Here is a 21,255-nt window from a genome sequence, read left to right on the forward strand (position 1 = left end):
GGTCAATAGTTCAAGACTGAAGCTGTAAACCATTGGAAAAACTGCTGTCATTCAGCTAAGGCTATAAAAACTTGTAACTCTGATTGTTAGCTTAAACTTTAAACATGACTAAACACTGTTTAAATTTATGAACCGGCCAAATACTCTGTTCAAAGAAAATACATTGTATGTTTGTATGTGTGTTTCTAATTATTGTTATTTATTCATATTTGTTCTCTTTTATTCTTTAAAGTTTAACAATTCATTCTTTATCTTAATATCTTTATATTTGTTTGGGGTTGGCTTTCTTCCCTTTCATCTTTTTTATTGTACAGCAATCTTTCTCCTCAAACCTACCACCTCTCTCTTTTCTTTCCTTCTTACTTTCTCTTCCTCACCCTCTTCTTCTCCTCCCTACTTCCTCTTCCTTTCTCCTTCTCCTCCTCTCTTCCTCCCTCTCTTACCCTCACTCCTACTCTAATTTCCCTTCCCTTCCTTCATCCCTCTCTATTGCTGTATCCTTTTATGTATATGGACTACTCAGAGGGCTGAAAAAGTTATTTCTGACTGGTCCTCTCCCTTTTGACCAGTCCTCGAACTTACGACTGTCCTCACATTTTACGTTTTTGCCCTATCTTGTCACCATGGTGAAGAGAAGCAGTTGTGAAATGAGTGACATGGTTGTTAAAAATGCTGCACGGGCATAAATGTGAGGATGGTCATAAGTGTGAGGACCAGTCAAAAGTGCGAGGACCTGTCAGAAATGACTTTTTTCAGCCCTCTATACACATAGCCATGGCCACCCGGTCACATGACCAGCTAGCCACACCCACCCAGTCACATAACCTCCAAGCCATGCCCACAAAATAAGCCACGCCCACAGAACCGGTAGTAAAAAAATTTAGAACCCACCCCTGGTTGGGGGTCACCACAACATGAGGAACTGTATTAAAGGGTCGCGGCATTAGGAAGGTTGAGAACCACTGGCTTAGAAGAACTTGGTGGAACAGCTTCTTGGATTCAACTGTAAGTGTTTATATTGTATAGGACAAATCATGTCTAGGTTTAGTGCTGGGATATATAGCTTATTTGTTTGTATAAAGCCATGTACGTACAACTTACAAGACTGTGTATGTTGATATTAAAAATCTAATTATATGCCAGTTAGTATAACATATTTTATATTTTAGGGAAAGAGGCATCCTAAACAATGGCAAAAAGACTGCTAACAACAAACACAACAAAGTCTACTGTTTATGAGCACTTTGCATTATCAAGTGATGGAAAACATTACGTGTGCCAATGTATTAGAAAAGATGATGATGGTGAAAAACAATGTGATGCAAAAATTAGCAGTTTCAGTGGGCCTGATAAAAATGCACCTACAAGAGCATCAAATTTGAAAAGACACTTACAGCGTTTTCATCCCAAAGTGTTAGAAGCCGTGAATGAGAAAGATAGCAATGAAAACATTGCATCTACTTCTGTGACAAAAAACGTTCAGAAATCTACTGGAGAACAATCACAAATAAGAAAATTCTTTATATCTGACAAAGTTACCATAAGGATGACACCAGAAAAATCCAAACACCACATTATTGAAATGGTAGTAAAGAATAGTGTACCACTATCCTTCTTTTCACAGACAGCCTTTTTAGGCCTAAATGGAGAAATGGCAAAAAAACTTGGTGTTTCTCTGGAAAGAGAAAGTATAAGGAAACTTATAATTGAGGAGGCCAAATGTAAAAAGGAAGAACTACAGAAAGTTATGAAAGGACGTTTTGTCTTCCTTAAAATGGATGCATGCACACGTCACAGAGTCAATTATTTCGCTATTAATGTTAGATTTGTGGATGAAAATAACAAAACAATAACACGGACCCTCGGAGTAAAGGACACTCAGGCACATCACACCAGTGATTACCTTCAGAAGTTAGTGGAGGGTGTTCTAGAAGATTTTGAAATTAAAAAGGAACAGATTTTATGTGTTGTGACAGATAACGCTTCTAACATGTTGAGCACAATTGAGAAGATGAAGGCAGATGAAGAAGGTATCAAACAGATATTAGACTTAGAGGAAGACAGCTCTGCAAGTATTAGAGAAAGTTTAGAAACTGAAGAGAATGCTGACATTTTTTTAGACAACTTTGTTGAAGAAGCATTGAAGCTTGCTACTATTCATCATATGCGATGTGCTGTTCATACACTGCAACTTGCCATAAGAGATGGATTAAAAGATCGCCATGCAGCTACATTAATTGGCAAATTACGGCAAGTAACTGTTGCAGCCAGGGCCCCAAAAACAGATGCAATTTTGAAAAGACGTGCAGGAAAAGGAGCCATTTTGGATCAAACAACTCGCTGGGGAAGCACTTATTTAATGGTGAAGCGTTTGCTTGAACTTAAAGACTTCATAGAAGAAATGGACAATGAAAATCTTGCATTAACTGCAAGCCAGTGGACACAAACAAAAGAGCTGGAGAACCTTCTTTCTCACCCCTTCACTGTCACCAAGAGGTTGCAATGTGATGATCTAACCCCGGGTAAATTCCTCTTGGAATGGAAGAGCCTGTTATATCGCCTGAACAAAAATGGAGGGTTAATAGCTGAGGGCATTGCATCTTCAATGATGAAAAGAGAGAGTCTTTTGCTGGAAAATGAAATCTTGTTAGCGGCTATTTATGTCGACCCAATGAGCCGACTTTTATTGAACAGTAAACAGATTGCTACTGGGAAAAAGGCCCTCTATGATGTAGCAGTTCGCATGAAGGGATTACGACCTGAAATACCTCCACAGGAGGATGGAGTTCTTTTAAGCAATAGTGGTAACTCAGAATCATCTTCTTCAAACGAAGAATTAGACTTTGATTCCTTCTTAGACAAAATGGAAGTTGCTAAAGGAAAGCGACGTCGCATAAGCGTTACAGAACCAGTAAATGTCCAAATAAAAAAATTCCAACAGGAGTTTTATAAAGCACTAAAAGAAGTTGAAAAGTATGATCGCTCATCAAAACTTACTGTTGAAGAAGCCATCCTTGTTTATCCAGAGATCGTTAGTGATGTGGCCAGAATAGTTACTGCAATGCCACCCACCCAAGTCAGTGTCGAAAGATTATTTTCAGCCCTAAAAATAATAAAGTCTGACTTAAGAGCCTCTATGAAAGAGGATCTGGCAGAGGCAATTCTCTTCCTTAGAACTCTACATTGAATTGATTTGCATTTGCTAAGCCTATAACTACATTTCAAGATTAATATAAACCATTTCTAGGTTTTACAGATTTTGTTTTTGGTTCATATAGATAAGCTTTGTTTTTGTTCTAAAACAACCAAATAATGTGGTTTGTATTTTTGAACTGGTAAAGTTCCTGTTCCTGATGTTTATGCCTGCTGCTACTATCCAGCAACTTGATTAATTAAATTAATAAAAAAAAATTAATAAAACTTTGTTGTTTTCATTGTGTTTGTCTTTTGCTTAAACTGTTCAATACAGTAGACTGTTGGCTTCCCAGCCAGTAGTCCTGTGGTAATGACATGTATGTTGCCTTTCTTTCCTTCAAGGAATGTATAAAATACATTCGCATATTAATACAGAGGAGTCAGAGTCGGGGAGTCGGAGTCGGAGTCGGAAGTACAAAAAACTGAGGAGTCGGAGTCGGAGTCGGAGTCGGAACATTTATCTCCCGACTCCACAGCTCTGATCACACTTGGCTAAATAAAGTATGCTATTCAAAGCAGAATCCATAGACCAGCAGAATGTAAAGCAAGGTTAGATAATATGAAGATGATGAGCAGTGATTTTAACATTCATATAACTATGTGTGCACAAGAATCCAATTCTATCAATTAAAGCTTCAAATCCCAGTCCTATGGAAGTTTAGTTGGAACTAAATGGATCAAATGCCCAAGTAGCTGCCATTATAGATATTCAGAACTCTCTAAAAGGGACAAACTCAGGAACTGCTTCAGTAATCATCAAAAGGCTCTTATGTTCCCCTGCAGCCAAAAAGACCAACAAGATAAACTCCAGAGAAGCAGAGATAATTTAGAAATTAATTAAGATTTTAACTCTGATATTACATAGATTAAAAAGAAGAAAGAAAGAAATATGGATTTAGAAAGTTTCTACATTAAGGAAACCTGTAGTTTGATGGTAGGATTTTTAAGGAAGGAATCAGCAAACTATTCGATATCAAAATTTAGCAATGCAACTTGCTGAAGTCTAGAAATAAACTGTAATGCCGAATGTCATCAATAAATTGCTTAGAAGCAGACTTAAGATTCTAGGAACTGTGAAATGGCAGTATAAATTAAAACTTTTGATTTAATTTATACTGCCATTTCACAGTTCGTAGAATTTCTGAATTATTGTCAATGCTGTTATCTGTTTAAGATTATTTTAAGTAGTACTTTTGATAAACAGCTAAGTATATTACCAATATAGGTGTTTTTAAAAGAATCCTGAACAGACTTAAGATATCCATATTAACTAATCAATGGTTTAAAGGTTTCAAAGACTAAAAAGTATGTTTCTCATGATTTAAAGGTGAGAAAGGGAACTTTTGTTTCCTTTCATGTTTTATTGGACACATCTGAGAATGTTTAAAAAGAGTTGGCCATCAACCTCATTATAAAATGGTGAAGGGACATTTACTCCTATGATTTGGACTTTCCCATTGTATCTATATAGTATTACCATGATTGATACAGTTTAACCATGGATATAATTTTTAACAAAATATTATCAATTTGGGATTTACAATTACATAAAGAACTATTCTTCAAGTTTGGAAAGATTACATGCAGTGGTGGGCTGCTGCCGGTTCGGACCACTTCAGGCGAACCGGTAGTTCCGATGATCAGCTGTCCCCACCCACATGCCCCCACCCTATCCCTGTCCTATATTTCCTTCTTTCTGGCTCAGATGATTCACATAGCACAGCTGATTTCCATGCCTCCACTGTTCTATGTACTGGGGCTGCCTTAGAAGGTAAGCAGCTGAGCTTCAAATTGCTCTATTTTGAACGCTGCACGCAAGCGCGCGCTCACAGAACCAGTTGTTAAACTGGTTGCAACCCACCACTGATTACATGGTCATAGTATTACAATTTTGGCTTCATAATGTGTGTTGTTTCTGTCTAAACTGGATCCCAATTGGTAAAATGAAAAGGCCAAATAATATTATTCCATGTGATGCTGAAATGACATGTTTAAAAATTGAGGTGAGTGATTTGTATAAATAAGGAATTTCTGATCCTTTGATAAAAGTTTTTTTGGGGGGACGAGGGACATACATTAAAGTAACAGAACATTAAAAATAAGGAGTTAAGTAAAAAAGAATCAGACAAACAGAACCTGTTAAGGATGATATATATATTTAAGACATATTGAACGATATGTAGAAAGATATTGATACATGAATAGTTTGGAATAGTTTAATTTCAATATAAAATTTTAAGATACAGTGGCAATTTTTTTAAAAAAGTATGCATCTTCTCATGTCCTTCTGCTGAATATTTCTAAAACATGTTACAAATTAATAGCTTTTTATTAATTAATATATATTTCATTCACTTTTTGAGTGCAACCTTCAATGTACCACAAAAAACCTATTATACTTCTCAGTATAAAAATAGCTGTTTTTTTCTGCTTAAAAACATAGTGCTTCTGGCTGCCAAAGCACCAAGAGATAAAATTTTCATACCAGGTACAATAAATGCAATCTTATAGATAGGTAAATGGTATTGTGAAACTGCAATGTACATGCTTATTTTTGTTATACTTTCCAACTCAGAGGAAAACAGTACCAGTACCATACTTGAAAATTCCATAAACAGCTTTTCTGTTGGTTCTATTTTGTTAGAAAAATAAAAATGACTTGAGTTTTGTTCGGCTGAAATAAAATTGAAAGAAACTAAAATTCAGGACCAACTCCTACTTCTTGTTTTTACACTAGGAACACAAGGGGAGGTGGATGGGCTTGTCTATGCTAAATGCAAACTACAAATCAAATTTAGAAAATTTGGCCAAAGGCAGGATATTTTTTAAAAAATATTAAAATAAATCTCTATAGCAAACAATGCTTATGTATCTCTTATCAACTGAAAAATCTCTCATTAAATCTCTCCCCCCCCCCACCCAGACATCATTCTTAACAGAACGAGAGATAGGGTTGTCTGACAAAGAGAGTAAGAAATAATATTTGCACATGCTGATTTCTGAAAAGCTCCAGTCTAATACAAATGAAATACAGAAAAATATTCTGAAATCATAGAAAAATATTCTGAAATCATAATTTATGAAACATCATAATATCATTTTTAAGACTGGAAGATAATTTTAGATTTCAAAATCATTTAACTAAATTGACCAAACCTCTTATTCACTGCTAGAAGTGACAAAACACCTACACTTAATTTTATGCTTCAGTGGATTTACAAAAAATTAAATGAAAGGGTTTGTGTTTTTTTCCCTTAAGTTACCTTACCTGTCTACCAACATTCTCCTGGAAGGCAGCCTAAGAACAGAAAGAGCAAACATAAAAAAATGAGTCAGGTTGCTTGCAGATAAACACCAGATCATGAATTCAAAACAAACACGCAGCAATATAAATGACCCATGGGCTTTATTTTAAAATGAAAAGTCAACTTTGTTAGCTGAATATGCCCTTAGGCAGGTGTTATGTGCTAATGCTCTTTTAAATTTATATGCTTTGTGTGAACAGTTTAGAAATGGGTGTTTATTAAAATCAGACACACCCAGAACAGTGGCCTTCATTGCTGATACAATGCTTCCAGTAGAAATGAAAAGACAATGCCCTTAGAATACAGCTACTGAGAGAGATTTTCCAGACTACTTCTATAAAGTAATAAATGTGCAGTGTGTTCTACATTTAACATTTTCATATATCTAAACTTCTCCTTTTATACATTATACGAGATGATAGATAGCATTAACTTGCTTGGAGTTATTTAATAACTCATTTATAGACTTCATAAATAAGTTTTAAAATGCAAAACATTCCGATTTAAACATTGGCTCAATTATTATTTTGTATTTTTTAAAACTCAAGTATCATATTTCAATACTGCATGAGAGAGAAAAGGGAGATAAACGAGCTTGACTGTGATAAAACCACATTATGGTAAGATTCAAGTATTTGGGAGAATGAAGAGTCGAACTCTGTTTCTCAGAGCTCAAAATACATACTTAGTTGGCAAAAATGGTTGCTTAAAATTTTTTTGTACCTATCATATTGTACAAATTTAAGATGACAATATTAACATATAACTTTAACCGGTTGATATGATTTTGCCAGTTGACTTTGGCCATGGAACTTTTTAAACTATGAACCCAAACAGTCAATAATTATACTGTACTTAAGGACTTAAGAACCCTTGGATACACTAATGAATCTCTCGGCTTCAATGAAATTTAGAAGAAATCTTCTGTTCACCATAACCTCTGAACTTGTCCTTGATTTTTCTGGCAATTTCAATGCCACATGAAAAAAGTAAAAATGTCTAACTTAAATGGTCAGGTTTCAGAAAATCACTTTTCTGAATCAATAAGGTACATCCTGAATAAAAAATGCTCCAAAGTGAATATGATTTCATATACTATAAACTGAAACACTAGTAAATTCCATCTTTCTGCTGGTTGTTTCTTCAAAAAAAAAATATAGTATAGTAGTGATGGCTAACCTTTTTGCCATCGCGTGCCAAAAGCTGGGGGTGTGTGGGGTGGTCGCGCGTGTGTGTGCCCACACCCATAATTCTATGCACCCTGACCCCCCCCATGCATGTGTGCGCGACCCCCCATGCTCCCTCTGCTTTTGGCATGTGATGGCACGGTGAGCCCAGTAGGTCCGTATTTTGCCCTCCCCGGGCTCCAGAGGCTTTCTAGGAGCCTGGGGAGGGCAAAAACAGTCTTCTTCACCTCCCTGGAAGCCCTCCAGAGGCTGGAAACAGCCCGTTTGCTGATTTCCGTTGGGCCCAGAAGGCCCAAAAATTAGCTGCCCAGCGCGCGCATGCGTGCTGGATCTGAGCTAGGGCAACGCTCGTGTGCCCACCAATATGGCTCCGTGTGTCACCTCTGGCACACGTGCCATAGGTTCGCCATCACGGGTATAGTATATTAAAAAATATAGTATAGTATATTTAGTAATATACTAAAAGTATAAAGTATAGATGTGTGTGAGTGTGCATTTATACATCTGTATTTGTCATCAAAACTAAAATTCTAGGTAGTTATTGTATATATAAGAAGGAAAGGAGAAAGGGGGATATAGTAGAATTTACACTGAAGGTAAATCATTTTAACAATAATTGGGGTCTAAATGCCCCAAAATATTTCCATAGAGCAATTTCAGGCTTCCTTTCTCCATAAACAAAAACATTTCTTTTCTTTTTAGAGGCTGCATTCTGTTTATAACTCCTCTTTCCAATGACTTGAACAGAGCTGTATAAGATAGCAATAGGAATAGCACTTAGTCTTATATACCGCTTCACAGTGCTTTACAGCCCTCTCTAAGCGGTTTACAGAGTCAGCATATTGCCCCCAACAATTTGGGTCCTCATTTTACCCATCTCAAAAAGATGGAAGGCTGAGTCAACCTTTAGCCTGGTGAGATTTGAACTGCCAAATTGCAGGCAACCTGCAGGCAGCAGAAGTAGCCTGCAATACTGCACTCTAACCACTGTGCCACCATGGCTCAGGATTAAAACAATTTCAAGGCAGCTACTCAAATTTGACAAAGACTTGCTGTCTATTTACTTTATGCAATTCCATGTTCAATTCCTTGGGCAAATATATTTAAATATACTAAATCAAATATACTGTTTATTATAAAATCAGTTTATTCATGAATAAACCAATTGATTTCAATGAGTTTCCTACACTCATCTAAGCTGTATGAAAACATGTTCTCATATACATATATACATACAGATTTTCTCTATATATACACGCATTCACAAAAAAACACAGACACATACAGACGCACACACTAATACAAACATTGCACATTTAGTATATAGCTAATAGCTAAATGTGAAATATTTTTGCATATTCTGTTAAAATATCAAGTAATAAAATATTTCTCATTTTCTCTGATGGACAAGGATTTTTAAAATAAAAAATTGATGTTTTTGGAGAGTTTGCCTATGCTTGTCTATCTTAGATCAATAGTATATTATAAGTGATATACAACTAGTTTGACATCTAAGTAAATTTCAGTAATTAGCAGGAACTGCCTTCAGATAAGATTCTTTTTCTACCATTACAATGTAGTGCAAAGATGACAACTCAGCCTATTTCTAAAATTACACATAATTCCCACAGACATCAAAAGAGAACTGAGTACGTAACTTGGAGCAGTTTAGTATATTTTTAATTTCACAATATAGCTTGTCCATCTATTCAAATTAACAAGTTTTAAATTATGTAAATTAAACTCATCAATCTGTTTTATTCTCTGAAACCAATAATTTGAAGAAAAATGAATTCAGCGAAGATATAAAACCATATGCAGACTAAATTTGAATGAAACTATGACTTTGTTGGAAGAGTGAGAGAGGTAACTAGTTACGGTAATTAATTCTGCTTTTTGGTGTTGAGTCATATTACATCTGTCTAAACTTGAATTGTTGGTAAATATCCAAAATGCTATTGGCTACTTATTTCTGCTTCTATCTATTGTTATGTCATGGGAAAACACAATTTTCATCTAATAAACTGAAATAATAGCACTTTTAAATTACTAATTCTTGGTTTAACTCACAATCAGTATTGTAGATTTTTATAAGAAATATTTAATTAGCATTAAATATTTGTATTAAATAGTTAAACGTGCTTTGAAATGTGAACATATGACGCCTATGGAGTGACATTTGTTTCAGATTGTACAAATAACTACAAAATTACTTCAGATTATGGAAAAATGGATGGAAAAGGATATAAAAAAGATACAAATACAGTACATATCTCAATGTTTTATAATAAATATTATTCTTCAAGAGGACATACGTATAATATAATATAATTTATTTCTTAAACAGATTTACATGAAAAGTAAAGTGCTAGCTGAAAATATGAAAATACTAAATCAAGCTTTTTTTTAAAGCCAAGAATGAATTGGCATAGAAGATAAGAGAAAAATAGGATTTCTAACATCCGTGCCCAATGAAGTGACCACAACAGAAACTGGTAAATAACTATAATTATACAGAAAAGACAGATATAAAACAATCAAGACTGATAAAACTGACTAGCTTTTTTAGATTTTTAGAGTGTACATCTGATAATATAATGGACAACAGAAATGTGTTTGTGTTAATATGAAGGTAAGGATCAAAGGACCTGACAGTAGTATCTAAAGTTTTTCTTTAATGGTTGGTTCAAGATCCAGGACTGAATTGAGCTTGTTGATTTTCTAAGAAAGCAGAGCAAAGCCTGAAGAAAGGGAAATTCCTCTCAGCAGACCATGTGGGACAAAAGAAATGAAGTTTTTCTTCACCTTGCCTTCTTACCCTATCCAGTCAAATATGTTAATAATGGTTAATTCAATATGTTGATTATGTTTGCTGTAATCCAACTAACAGATTGACAATAAAAAGATACTTGCAAACTCTTTTAAAGATCCTTTTCTATATATGTTAAAAACTTGAACTGAAATCAAAATCATCCAGTGGTGACATAACAGAAAGATCACTCTGTTCTTTTAATCTTGGCTGTTCCTTTATACAATTGGCATATATAAAAACAATGTTATAAAAACAATGAAACAAAGACAATATACTTTGCACATGAAGACTGAGACATGAGATCCAATATTCTGTTTTTATGTAAACCTAGGTAGTAAAATATTTGAAATAGCTACTGAACAACATAAGGTACTGCTGAGCAAAATCATCTTAATACTGTCCCATAGATTATAATTAAACTTACTGAGGCTGCTCTTCTGCAGTTAACATCACGGTCAAATATAGCAGCTATAATCAGGGCACTGAAAAGAGAAAGGAAAAAAAATATGTGTGTATGTGTATACACATACAAAGGCACGTATATATAAAAGCAATGAACAATTTAACAAAATTTGTCTTTTGAAGAGCTATCATTTTTGTCTAAGAGACTATACTAGCTGCATTCACTATACGAGAACATTGGTAAATTTCAAACTCTGTATTTGGTTTATAGTACGCTATAGTTATACCCAAGCAAAAGCCTTTAAATTCATTGTTTTTTCAAGATTATATCAACATATGCATATTATTTCTGTTCTTGATTTGCATTGTTTTTAAATAATGATCATATGATGATCTTACTTTATAAGACAGGACACTCTATCTCTCAATACTGATCACTCAATAGAGGCTAATTGCAACACAGGCCTAAAAGGGAGAACTTTAACAATTGTAACAGGAAAGCCATGTCAGTCTCTAGCAAAAATCAGGAATCTGGTAGCACCTTTTCAGACTAATGCATTTTATTAAAAGTCATGAGCTTTTATGAGCTACAGCTGAACAACTATAGTGCATCATAAAAAGAAGAGAAAATCTGTAAGAGAGTCAATTTGTATTCTAGTTTTTTAGTCCTTCAATGTGTGTATTAGAAAAGGAACTTCCATTATCAAAAGGCCAGCATGAAAATACAGAAAAATGGCATCTATTTATCTACTCACATTTGCAAAAAACTGGGGCAAGTTACTAGAGCTCATCCTGTCAGACAGCACTCAGGTCTCGAATCTGAAGTCCTGTCGCCCTGTTCTTCATGCCAGCCGCGCACACGCACCCTATTGCCTGCCGATGCATAAGCGCGGCAGCACTCCATTGCCAGACCCGGCCAGGAGAATGGCCTGCTGCATCGCAGCAGAGCTGCTCGGAAAGCAGCTGGAGTGCGGTGTCCCTTTAAGGTACTTTGACAGAGGGGGAGGGGGGACCATAAAGGGACAGGCTGCAGGAAGCTGCCTTTTCTGCCAATGCTGTGGGCGTGGCTTGGTGGGGGTCATGTGACTGAGTGGCCATGGCCAACTAGATGTCACTCACAGCTAGGTGCCGCCCCAACATGACCCCCCACCAAGCCACGCCCACAGAACTGGTAGTAGAAAAATTTGAATCCCACCACTGGCATGGATCTTTCTCTTTCTGGCAGCTCAGTTGCCAAAACTCAGGCATAAACCTTTCTATCATTATAAAATGAGATGCACACTTAATATGATGCCCTTGAAGTGATGTCCCGGTGCCTGGAGGCTGTGCGGATCTGGATGTGGAGAAACAGACTCAGACTCAACCCATCCAAGACCGAGTGGCTGTGGTTTCCGACGTCCCGATATAGTCAGTTGGTGCGATCACTGACTATTGGGGGCGAGTCGTTGGCCCCCACGGATAGAGCTCGCAACTTGGGTGTCCTCCTGGACTCACAGCTGTCTTTAGAAGAGCATTTGACAGCTGTGGCCAGACGACTTTTTATCAGGTCCGCCTGATTCGCCAGTTGCGTCCCTTTCTGGATCGGGACTCGTTACATATGGTCATTCATGCCCTCGTCACCTCATGCCTGGACTACTGTAATGCTCTCTACATGGGGCTCCCCTTGAGGAGCACCCGGAGACTCCAGCTGGTCCAGAATGCAGTCACGTGGGTGGTTATGGGAGCGATGTGGCGCTCCCATGTGACTCACCTCCTGCGCGAGCTGCACTGGTTCATGGTGGTCTTCCGGGTGCGCTTCAAGGTTTTGGTCACCACCTTTAGAGCGCTCCATGGCTTAGAACCAGGATACAGAGACCGCCTTCTGCCACCAGTAGCCTCTCACCAACCAGTACGCTCCCATAGAGAGGGGCTCCTCAGGGTGCCGTCGGCCAAATATTGTCAACTGGCAGCTCCCAGGGGGAGAGCCTTCTCTGTGGGGGTGCCTGCCATCTGGAATGAGCTCCCCCCGGAGATACGGAGGATCCCAGATTTACGCACTTTCCACCGCGCCCTCAAAACACTTTTATTTTTGGCTTGACTCTCCCTTTTAATTTGCTTTTAGTTTTATATAAATTGGGTGTTTTTAAATTCGTTTTTCGGGCCAAAATTATTTAATGTATTTTTAATTGGTTTTTTAACTTTTGTATGATGTATTTTTATCTTGTGCCTGTTCACTGCCCTGGGTCGTTCAGGAATAGGGCAGTATATAAATTGAATAAAATAAAATAAAAATAAATAAAACTATTTCAATTTGTGAATCATACGGGCTTATTATTAGCCATAAATTACCACAACTCTTCTCATCAGCTTCTTTAATTATGATGAAAACCTAACTAATTTAAATATATTCCTTTGTACTTTATTCAGCATATTGAAAAATGTGACTCTAATCAGGTCCAAAGGAATGAAGAACAAACTTTAACATGAACTAACACGGTTTCTTTCTTTGCAATCTTCCTTTTAGCACAAACCAGATTCTCTGAATCACATTGAATAAAGTGGAGTGATTCCATATAGGCCAAAGATGGCTAATCCTCTGAAAGTGATTAGGTTTGTGAACTATTATTATACAGGTAAATCCTCAATTTACAACCATTCAAAGTTACAACAGCACTGAAAAAAGTGACTTATGACGGTTTTTTCGCACTTATACTCATTGCAACAACTGCAACATCCTCATGATCATGTGATCAAAATTAGGATACTGGTTCAGATTTATGATGGTTGCAGTATGCCAGAATCGTTTTTTGCAACTTCTGACAAGCAAAGTGAATGGGGAAGTCAGATTCATTTAACATGTTGTTACTAATTTAACAACTGCAGCAATTCATTTAATAACTGACAAGAAAGGTTGTAAAATGGGGCAAAACCCACTTAACAAATGTCTCACTTAGCAACAGAAATTGTAGGCACAACTATGGTCATAAATTGAGGATTATCTGTTCATGGTTACACATATTTATTTATCTACATTCACATACACTGTATGTACTATCTCGACTAGGTGAAAGGGGCAGGGAGAGCCTCAATCTCTTCCTCCTTCTAAACTTTCTGATGAGGCTTTATTGGTAGAAAGAATGAAGAGACTTCTTATCTCCTCCAGCATCCTGAATAAACTCCACAGAAGGAAGCTATCCTATCGTTTGCTTTCTGCTCAGCCACTGTTCAGATGTTCAACATTCTTATAGAGGCTGCTTATTTGACTGAGGAAAGATCTGCTCGCTCACATCACAGGGCTTCCCAGCAATCCATTGAGAAGTTTCCTCCAGATTGCTAAATTCCACTAGATGTGGACTAAAAGAGTACAAGTAGAGAAAGTCAAAAATGAACCAATGGGAGAGAAGCAATGCCAGAGGTGTTATCAGACTCTCTGTATATAAGAGAAAAAGCCTGCATTTTGAAAGAGCTCATTTGTCTATTTTGGAAATATCTTTAATTGCAAAATCTGAACATGCTGATGTGCAAAATTGAGATGCAGGTAGTCCTTGACTTACACCCATTTGCTTAGTGACCGTTCAAATTTACAATGGCATTGAAAAAAGTTACTTATGACCAGTTGTGGTCATTCAAGGATGTGAATAAGGGTCGAGAAGGCAATATTAAGCCAAAATCAAGAACACAGAGGGCATAAATTCAAACTTACAGGAGGGAAGTTCAAAAGTAATATTAGAAAGTATTACTTCACAGAAAGAGTAGTGGAAGCTTGAAATCAACTTCCAGCAGATGTGGTGGGTCAATCATCAGTAACTGAGTTTAAATATGCTTGGGATAAACACATATCCATCATCCAACAATTCTTTTTTAAAAAAACCTCAAAGGGCAAACTTGATGGACCACTAGATCTTTTGTTGCCAACAATTTTCTGTGTTTCTAGTTCTCACACTTGTGACTTTGCAACATGCCCATGGTCACATGATCAAAATTCAGGCGCTTGACAAGTGGCATGTATTTATGTCAGCTGTCCTGTCCCAGGATCATATGATCACCATTTGTAACCTTCCCACAGCCAGCTTCCTACAAGCGAAGTCAATGGGGGAAGCCAGATTCGCTTAATGATGGCATGATTCACTTAACTGCAGCGATTTCCTTAACAACCATGGCAAAAAAAGGTCTAAACGGAGCATTGTTCACTTAAAAACTGATAAATTTTGAGTTCAATTTGTGATCATAAATCGAGGACTACCTGTATGGAGTGCAAATTCACTTAATATGTAACAGAAATTGCTCTTGAGAATGAACTCGTCAGGCAACAAATGTATTCGTGTAAAATTCTTCTCAGCATTTCATCACAGCACAAGATGTAGCTCTGAGCAATATTCATATTTCCTGATTCTGCAGGCTAATCTTGCCCTAGGGCCAAATGGCTCCATTTACATGAGAGCCACACCTCTCTTTTCTTCTCACCATGCAGTACTCCAGGGAAGACTAAATTGCCTGCACTCCCACACTTGGACCAAATCTTTCTGAGTTGAAATATAGTCCAATCCTGAAGCACAGATAAAGGAGGAGTTTTCCCATCTTCTCAAGAGTAAACTTCAGTTCTAATTATTTTTATCTGTCAGTTCTCTAACTACTGCCAAAGCAACAAAATTATCCAGCAATTAAACTAAATAGAACTTTTAAGTAAATAATATCTTGAGTCTTTCTTAATAATTATAGAAACTCAGCATTATACTGTAACCTCCCACAAAGGAGCTTTTCAATAAATCATAAAAATATTATAATATTTGGCAGGGTTTTTTTTTTCTTCCGTTCAATCATGCCCAATCTTTTGAAGAATGCCTGGACAAGTCTCTGAAATTTTCCTGGTAAGGTTTTTCAGAAGTGGATTGCCATTGCTTACTTCATAGGGCTGAGAGAAAGTGATTGGCTCAAGGTCACCCAGTTGGCTTTGTGCATAAGGCGGACTAGAATTCATAGCCACCGAGTTTTGAGACTGATGCCTTACCCACAATACCAAACTGGGTCTCATTTGGCATTTACCTATATACCGTATTTTTCAGAGTATAAGACGCTCTGGACTATAAGATGCACCTACCTTTTTTGGGGAGGAAAACAAGAACAAAAAATGCCTACCAGCACCCATCGGTATTCATCTGGCTAGTGTCCTTGAAGCAAACAGCAAACAACCTGGTCAGCTTCAGCACGTTATCGTAGCCTGATTTAGCATGAATAGCTGATTGGTGGTTGGATCGGCCTCCTGGAATACCAACAATCAGCTGTTCCAGGCTGTGGGGATCACCAGAGCCTATTGCCCCTCTGCGCGTTGCATTTTTGGCCTCCGTGCATGGCGTTTTTGGCCTCCATGTGTTGTGTTTTTTGGCATCCACATGCTTCATTTTAGACCCATTCCAGGCTGCAAGGATCACCAGAGCACATCGCCATGCTCCATTTTAGACCCATTCCAGGCTGCAGGGATCACCAGAGCACATCACCACCTCGCATTTTCGGCTTTTGCGTGTCATGTTTTTGGTCTCCACTTGCCCCGTTTTTGGCACCCGCACATCACATTTTCACCCAGTTTCAGGCAGTGGGTACCGCCGCCGCTGATCCCCGCTGCCTGGAACTGGCCAAAAATGCAATGCGCAGAGGCCAAAAATGTGACACGCGGAGGCCAAAAACAGCCAAAGGGGAGCTTTGGCAATATTCAGTGTGTAAGAGGCACCACAATTTTCACCCACTTCTAGGGGGGGGAGTGTGTCTTATACTCCGAAAAGTATAATATATATATATTACTACATTCCAAAGTAGTTGCAACAATCACCTGATCTACACTCTCTCATGATTTTTCTGATAGCCTTTTTATCCATGCTCACTAATAACAACACATTCAATTCTGCTTTCATGGCTTTCCATATCACAATTAGGCAATATTATGCACTGAAATTTATTTGAAAATATTATTCAATTTTTTGTACTACTTTTTTTCTGTTATATTGAATATGTCCATAGAATGTGTTTAACTAGGTCAAAAGGACCATTCATTACGCCATGCAAACAGTTAAAGCCAATCAGTGTATGCATAGGTTATAGGCATTAGAAGATATTAAAAGGGTAAAGGTTCCCCTTGCACATATGTGCTAGTCGTTCCCAACTCTAGGAGGCAGTGCTCATCTCCGTTTCAAAGACACCAGCGCTATCTGAAGACGTCTCCGTGGTCATGTTGCCAGCATGACTAAACACTAAAGACACACAGAATGCTGTTACCTTGCCACCAAAGGTGGTCTCTATTTTTCTACTTGCATTTTTTATGTGCTTTCAAACTGCTAGGTTGGCAGAAGCTGGGACAAGTAACGGGAGCTCATCCCGTTACACGGCACTAGGGATTCAAACCGCTGAACTGCCAACTTTTTGATCAACAAGCTCAGGGTTTTAGCCACTGAGCCACCGCGTCCCTATTAGAAGATATTACTTTAGGCCAAACTAAGGGAGATACATTGTGAGATCTGAGAACACTTGGCTAAACCTGAACACAAAATCAATTCAACTTTGCTTGCAAAGATTTGTTCAAAGAGTAAACTGGTATTCTGTAAAAAGATAGCAACAATTTTGTTGTGGCTAAATAGATGGCTCTTCTCAGACAGAAAGAGTGACACACCTAAGGCTAGAACTAAGAGGCAAGGGAAAAAAAAGATAGATGATTACTGTTATTGGCTGTAAACCAAAGTATACTAATACAGGTGAAACTATGCGTCATGCTCCCAAAAGTTCCTGATTCTCAACATACAGTTTATTGCTGAGCTACCACATTAAATTGTTACAATTAGAAAGCAAACAAGCAAGCAAACAAACAAACAAAAAGCACCCCAAACTTTTCTCATCTACACAGACACTTTAGTAAAAGAACTTTTATTGTAGGTAACAGAATCAACAGGCACAGTTCCATTCAGTTTCATAAACACATAATGAAACTGGTTAGCTATAACCATATAATATGTATATAAAGCTATGTTTTGTGTACAACCTATAGAGATAGTTTGTATGTATATTGTACATACTTCTATATGTATACATACTTACAATGTATACATATACTATCATATATACAGTATATATATTTGATGCCCAAATGTAATGAAAATAGTATCATGAACTACTCCATGCCAACAAGAATCTAGAGTTAAAGCAAATGCTTGAACTGTAACTATGATGCCATTTGTTTTATCTCCAGAGAATGTTTTCCAATAAGAATGCATTGAACGTGGCACAATCAAGAGGTCCTCCAAACGTTGGACAGATCTATACTGGATATGTTCTCTTATATAACCTGAATGCAAATATTTTAGTTATTTTAAATAAGATCTTAGAATAATAGCTCTACATTTAGCCTTTTAAGTAGTAATAATATGATGTTATTTCATTTCTTGAAAAATATTTTATTTAAAGAAATTGGTATTGGTATTTCGTTTTAAAAACTTACCTTGCAATCTGGTTAACAAAAGGCCTCAGTTCTAAAGGATCATAGGCGCGAGCAAAAGCCCAACATACATAGCAAGCAGAATCCCGTACATTGGAGCCAACACTGCAAGCTCCCCGTTTTTCATCGTAAGTTAGTCCTTTCAAAATCACAGGAACAACTGGAAGTTTTAAAAGGAGAAATATGAAGACACAGTTACAAAACCTGACTTTGTGAAAATTCAGTGTGTATTGAACTCTTTTTACCAACTATACAATTTTGGATATAAATAAAGATTTTACGTTTTAAAGATCCAAAGGTGACTTCAACAGAGCAATTCCTTTGCACTGCGAGCCTTTCTATTCACAGGTATCAGTGTCTATTATGTCATGACTCAGAAGAAAACACACACTTCCAAAGGCTATCACTGGGGAAAAAAATGGAAATTCTGATTGCTTATCCTATATTGTTAAATTGTTTTGCCTCTTCAATCCATGAGATTTGAAGAATACGTTAATTAATACATCACAATATCAATATCACTTAGACTTATATACCACTTCATAGTGCTTTACAGTCTTCTCTAAGCGGCTTACAGAGTCAGCATATTGTCTCCAACAATCTGGGTCCTCATTTTACCCACCTTGGAAGGATGGAAGAACGAGTCAACCCTTAGCCTGGTAAGAGTTGAACTGCTGGCTGCGAGCAGTTAGCCTGCAATACTGCATTCTAACCCCTGTGCCATCACAGCTCATCACAAACACAAGTTCCATTGATAGAACCACTGGTGTCAGTAGGTGCAAGAAAGTGTATGGATGACAGAGTCATTTAAGCACATATTGCTGCCTATCTATTGGGGAATTTAAGCTATTTTATAGCTTGCACAGCAAACAAGTCAGAAGATATGGGTAATAAACTAAAGTTGATATTTTCTATATGTTCCATATATTTGGTTCGTTATTTTTCAGGGAAGCTGCCAACTATAAAAGTTAGTATTGCAGCTAAATGCTTTAGATAATGCTGCTATGCTATTCAGCTTTCAGGAAGATAAATGGAAAAAAAATGTTGTTATTATTGTTTTTTTATAGGCTTATAAATGTGAAAAACTGTATATAGTGCAAGTGAATTAGGAAGAAGCCTCCAGCTGTCAGTCAGAGATAGTATGTTTGCTGTTACCATGTTGTTTATGAGATGCATTGTACTGGATCTATTCTTGTTGTACTCATTTTTGTGACTAGAGGCAAGCTATAAAAATGTGTTGAATTACTGTTTCTACAAATTTTGATTATAAATATTATATAAAAACATTTCTTTTTAAAGCTCAATTTCTGACTAAATAACCAAATAATCTTTCAGCAGGCGACATGGTATGAAACATCAAGCAGAGACTTCCATTTCACCTATTTTGGTTGCCCTAAGATGAAAAATGAGGAAATAAGGAACTTAATATGAACTTAATTCCTATGGCAGAACAATGAAAATATTTTGAATTTTATTCTCCTGGAACACAAAAAGCTTAAAAGAGGATTCCACAGAACAGTTAAGAGTAGAAATGTTGTACTCCAAGCTCAGAAGACAAATTTTATTTGTTTCATGAGCATCCTTCTTAACGAGGGCCTGCTCTTTTGAACTCTGTTAACCTATTGCATAATCACAATCAATATTTCAAATGGTAGTCCAAGAAAATGGGGACCCACAGATAAAAGTAGCTGCTCATTTGATGAGTCAAATGATTTTTTACCATAACAATTGAAAATAAAGGGGGAGCATATTTTAGTTCCAAAATATATAATGAGCAACAGATAAATACATTCTCCAAAATTAAAAACCTTTTCCATTATACTAGGAAAAAAAGTTTTAGCAATTCATTAGCCATCCTGCAGCTTCCTGACAAATGTCAGCTGAAGACATTTGTGAATTAAATCTTTCACACAGTTCTAATGGTATGCTGCCAAAGTCTACAAATGTACAGGTTTCTCTAAAAGGCTTCCTCTTGGCATCTACCAGTGGGGTCATACAGTTTAAACACTATGCTTATTGAACTGTAATTTAAACAACTGCTGTAGCCAACAGAAACAACAATCTGAAGGGGAAAGAGAACCTTAATTTTTGCATATTCCTCACTTGGCCATAATTTGCCATCCAATTCTCACTGGATGAGTAAATACTAAAGTTGGGAAAGGTAGAGATATATGCATTTCACACAGCACATGTTTAGTAATAAATACAGCCCGAAAAGAGTTCCACTCCCTGTTTTCATTCTGTGGTTTAACAATTAAAAGACTGAAGACGTGTATTCTTTCAGTTTCAATACTTGAAACAAGGAAGATAATTTAAAACATAATACATGCAAAGCACCTTAACAGCTAAGAGAATTTTATGAATTATTACTAGTATTAATCTTTCTGCTTTGATAGTTGTATCTTATCAAGCCCTAGCTTTCTTGTGGTTTCCCTATTATATCTGTAGCACTGTTTAGAATATCTTGTAATATGCAACAACTTTCAAATCTGAAATAAGAAACGTCTATTTCTTAACTGGTGTGAAAGCATAGCCTATAATACTAATAAACCTATTTTAAATGCTGAAATATACAATATGCCTAAATACAAATAGGAAAAAAATATTTTAGAGTATTATGCTAAATTAAAAAATACAAAAATAAGAATTGCAACTCTCAGAACCTCAACATCAATAAACTTTTTTTTTAAAAAAACAGGCCTTTAAAACATGTTATAAACAAAATAACACCATCAATACCAAAAACATTGTTTGAAGTATTCTTCTATGCCTATTTCTCTAAAACAGAAAGTTGACAAACAGCACTTAGTAGCAACCTATTGTTGCCAATCAAGTGTAGATCTCTCCTTCCAGTGTTTTTAACTATCCAACAGCAGGACTGTTCTAATCAATTTCTAC

At 36.7% G+C, this 21,255-nt stretch overlaps 1 protein-coding gene across 1 annotated transcript in view; it reads right to left on the reverse strand.

Annotated features, from left to right (window-relative positions):
• The window catches only part of TBCD (tubulin folding cofactor D), a 148,634-nt gene that overhangs the window by 62,590 nt on the left and 64,789 nt on the right, over nucleotides 1–21,255 (reverse strand). The window contains exons 14-16 of the mRNA XM_070937478.1: nucleotides 18,361–18,517; nucleotides 10,924–10,981; nucleotides 6,464–6,493 (exon numbers count right to left, since the gene is read on the reverse strand). Of these exons, the coding sequence (XP_070793579.1) occupies nucleotides 6,464–6,493; nucleotides 10,924–10,981; nucleotides 18,361–18,517 (245 nt within the window). The remainder of the gene's footprint in view (nucleotides 1–6,463; nucleotides 6,494–10,923; nucleotides 10,982–18,360; nucleotides 18,518–21,255) is intronic.

The sequence above is a fragment of the Pituophis catenifer genome, unplaced genomic scaffold (assembly GCF_029215685.1).
Source record: "Pituophis catenifer annectens isolate HBS135680 unplaced genomic scaffold, rPitCat1.0.hap2 SCAF_2, whole genome shotgun sequence".
NCBI lineage: Eukaryota > Metazoa > Chordata > Lepidosauria > Squamata > Colubridae > Pituophis > Pituophis catenifer.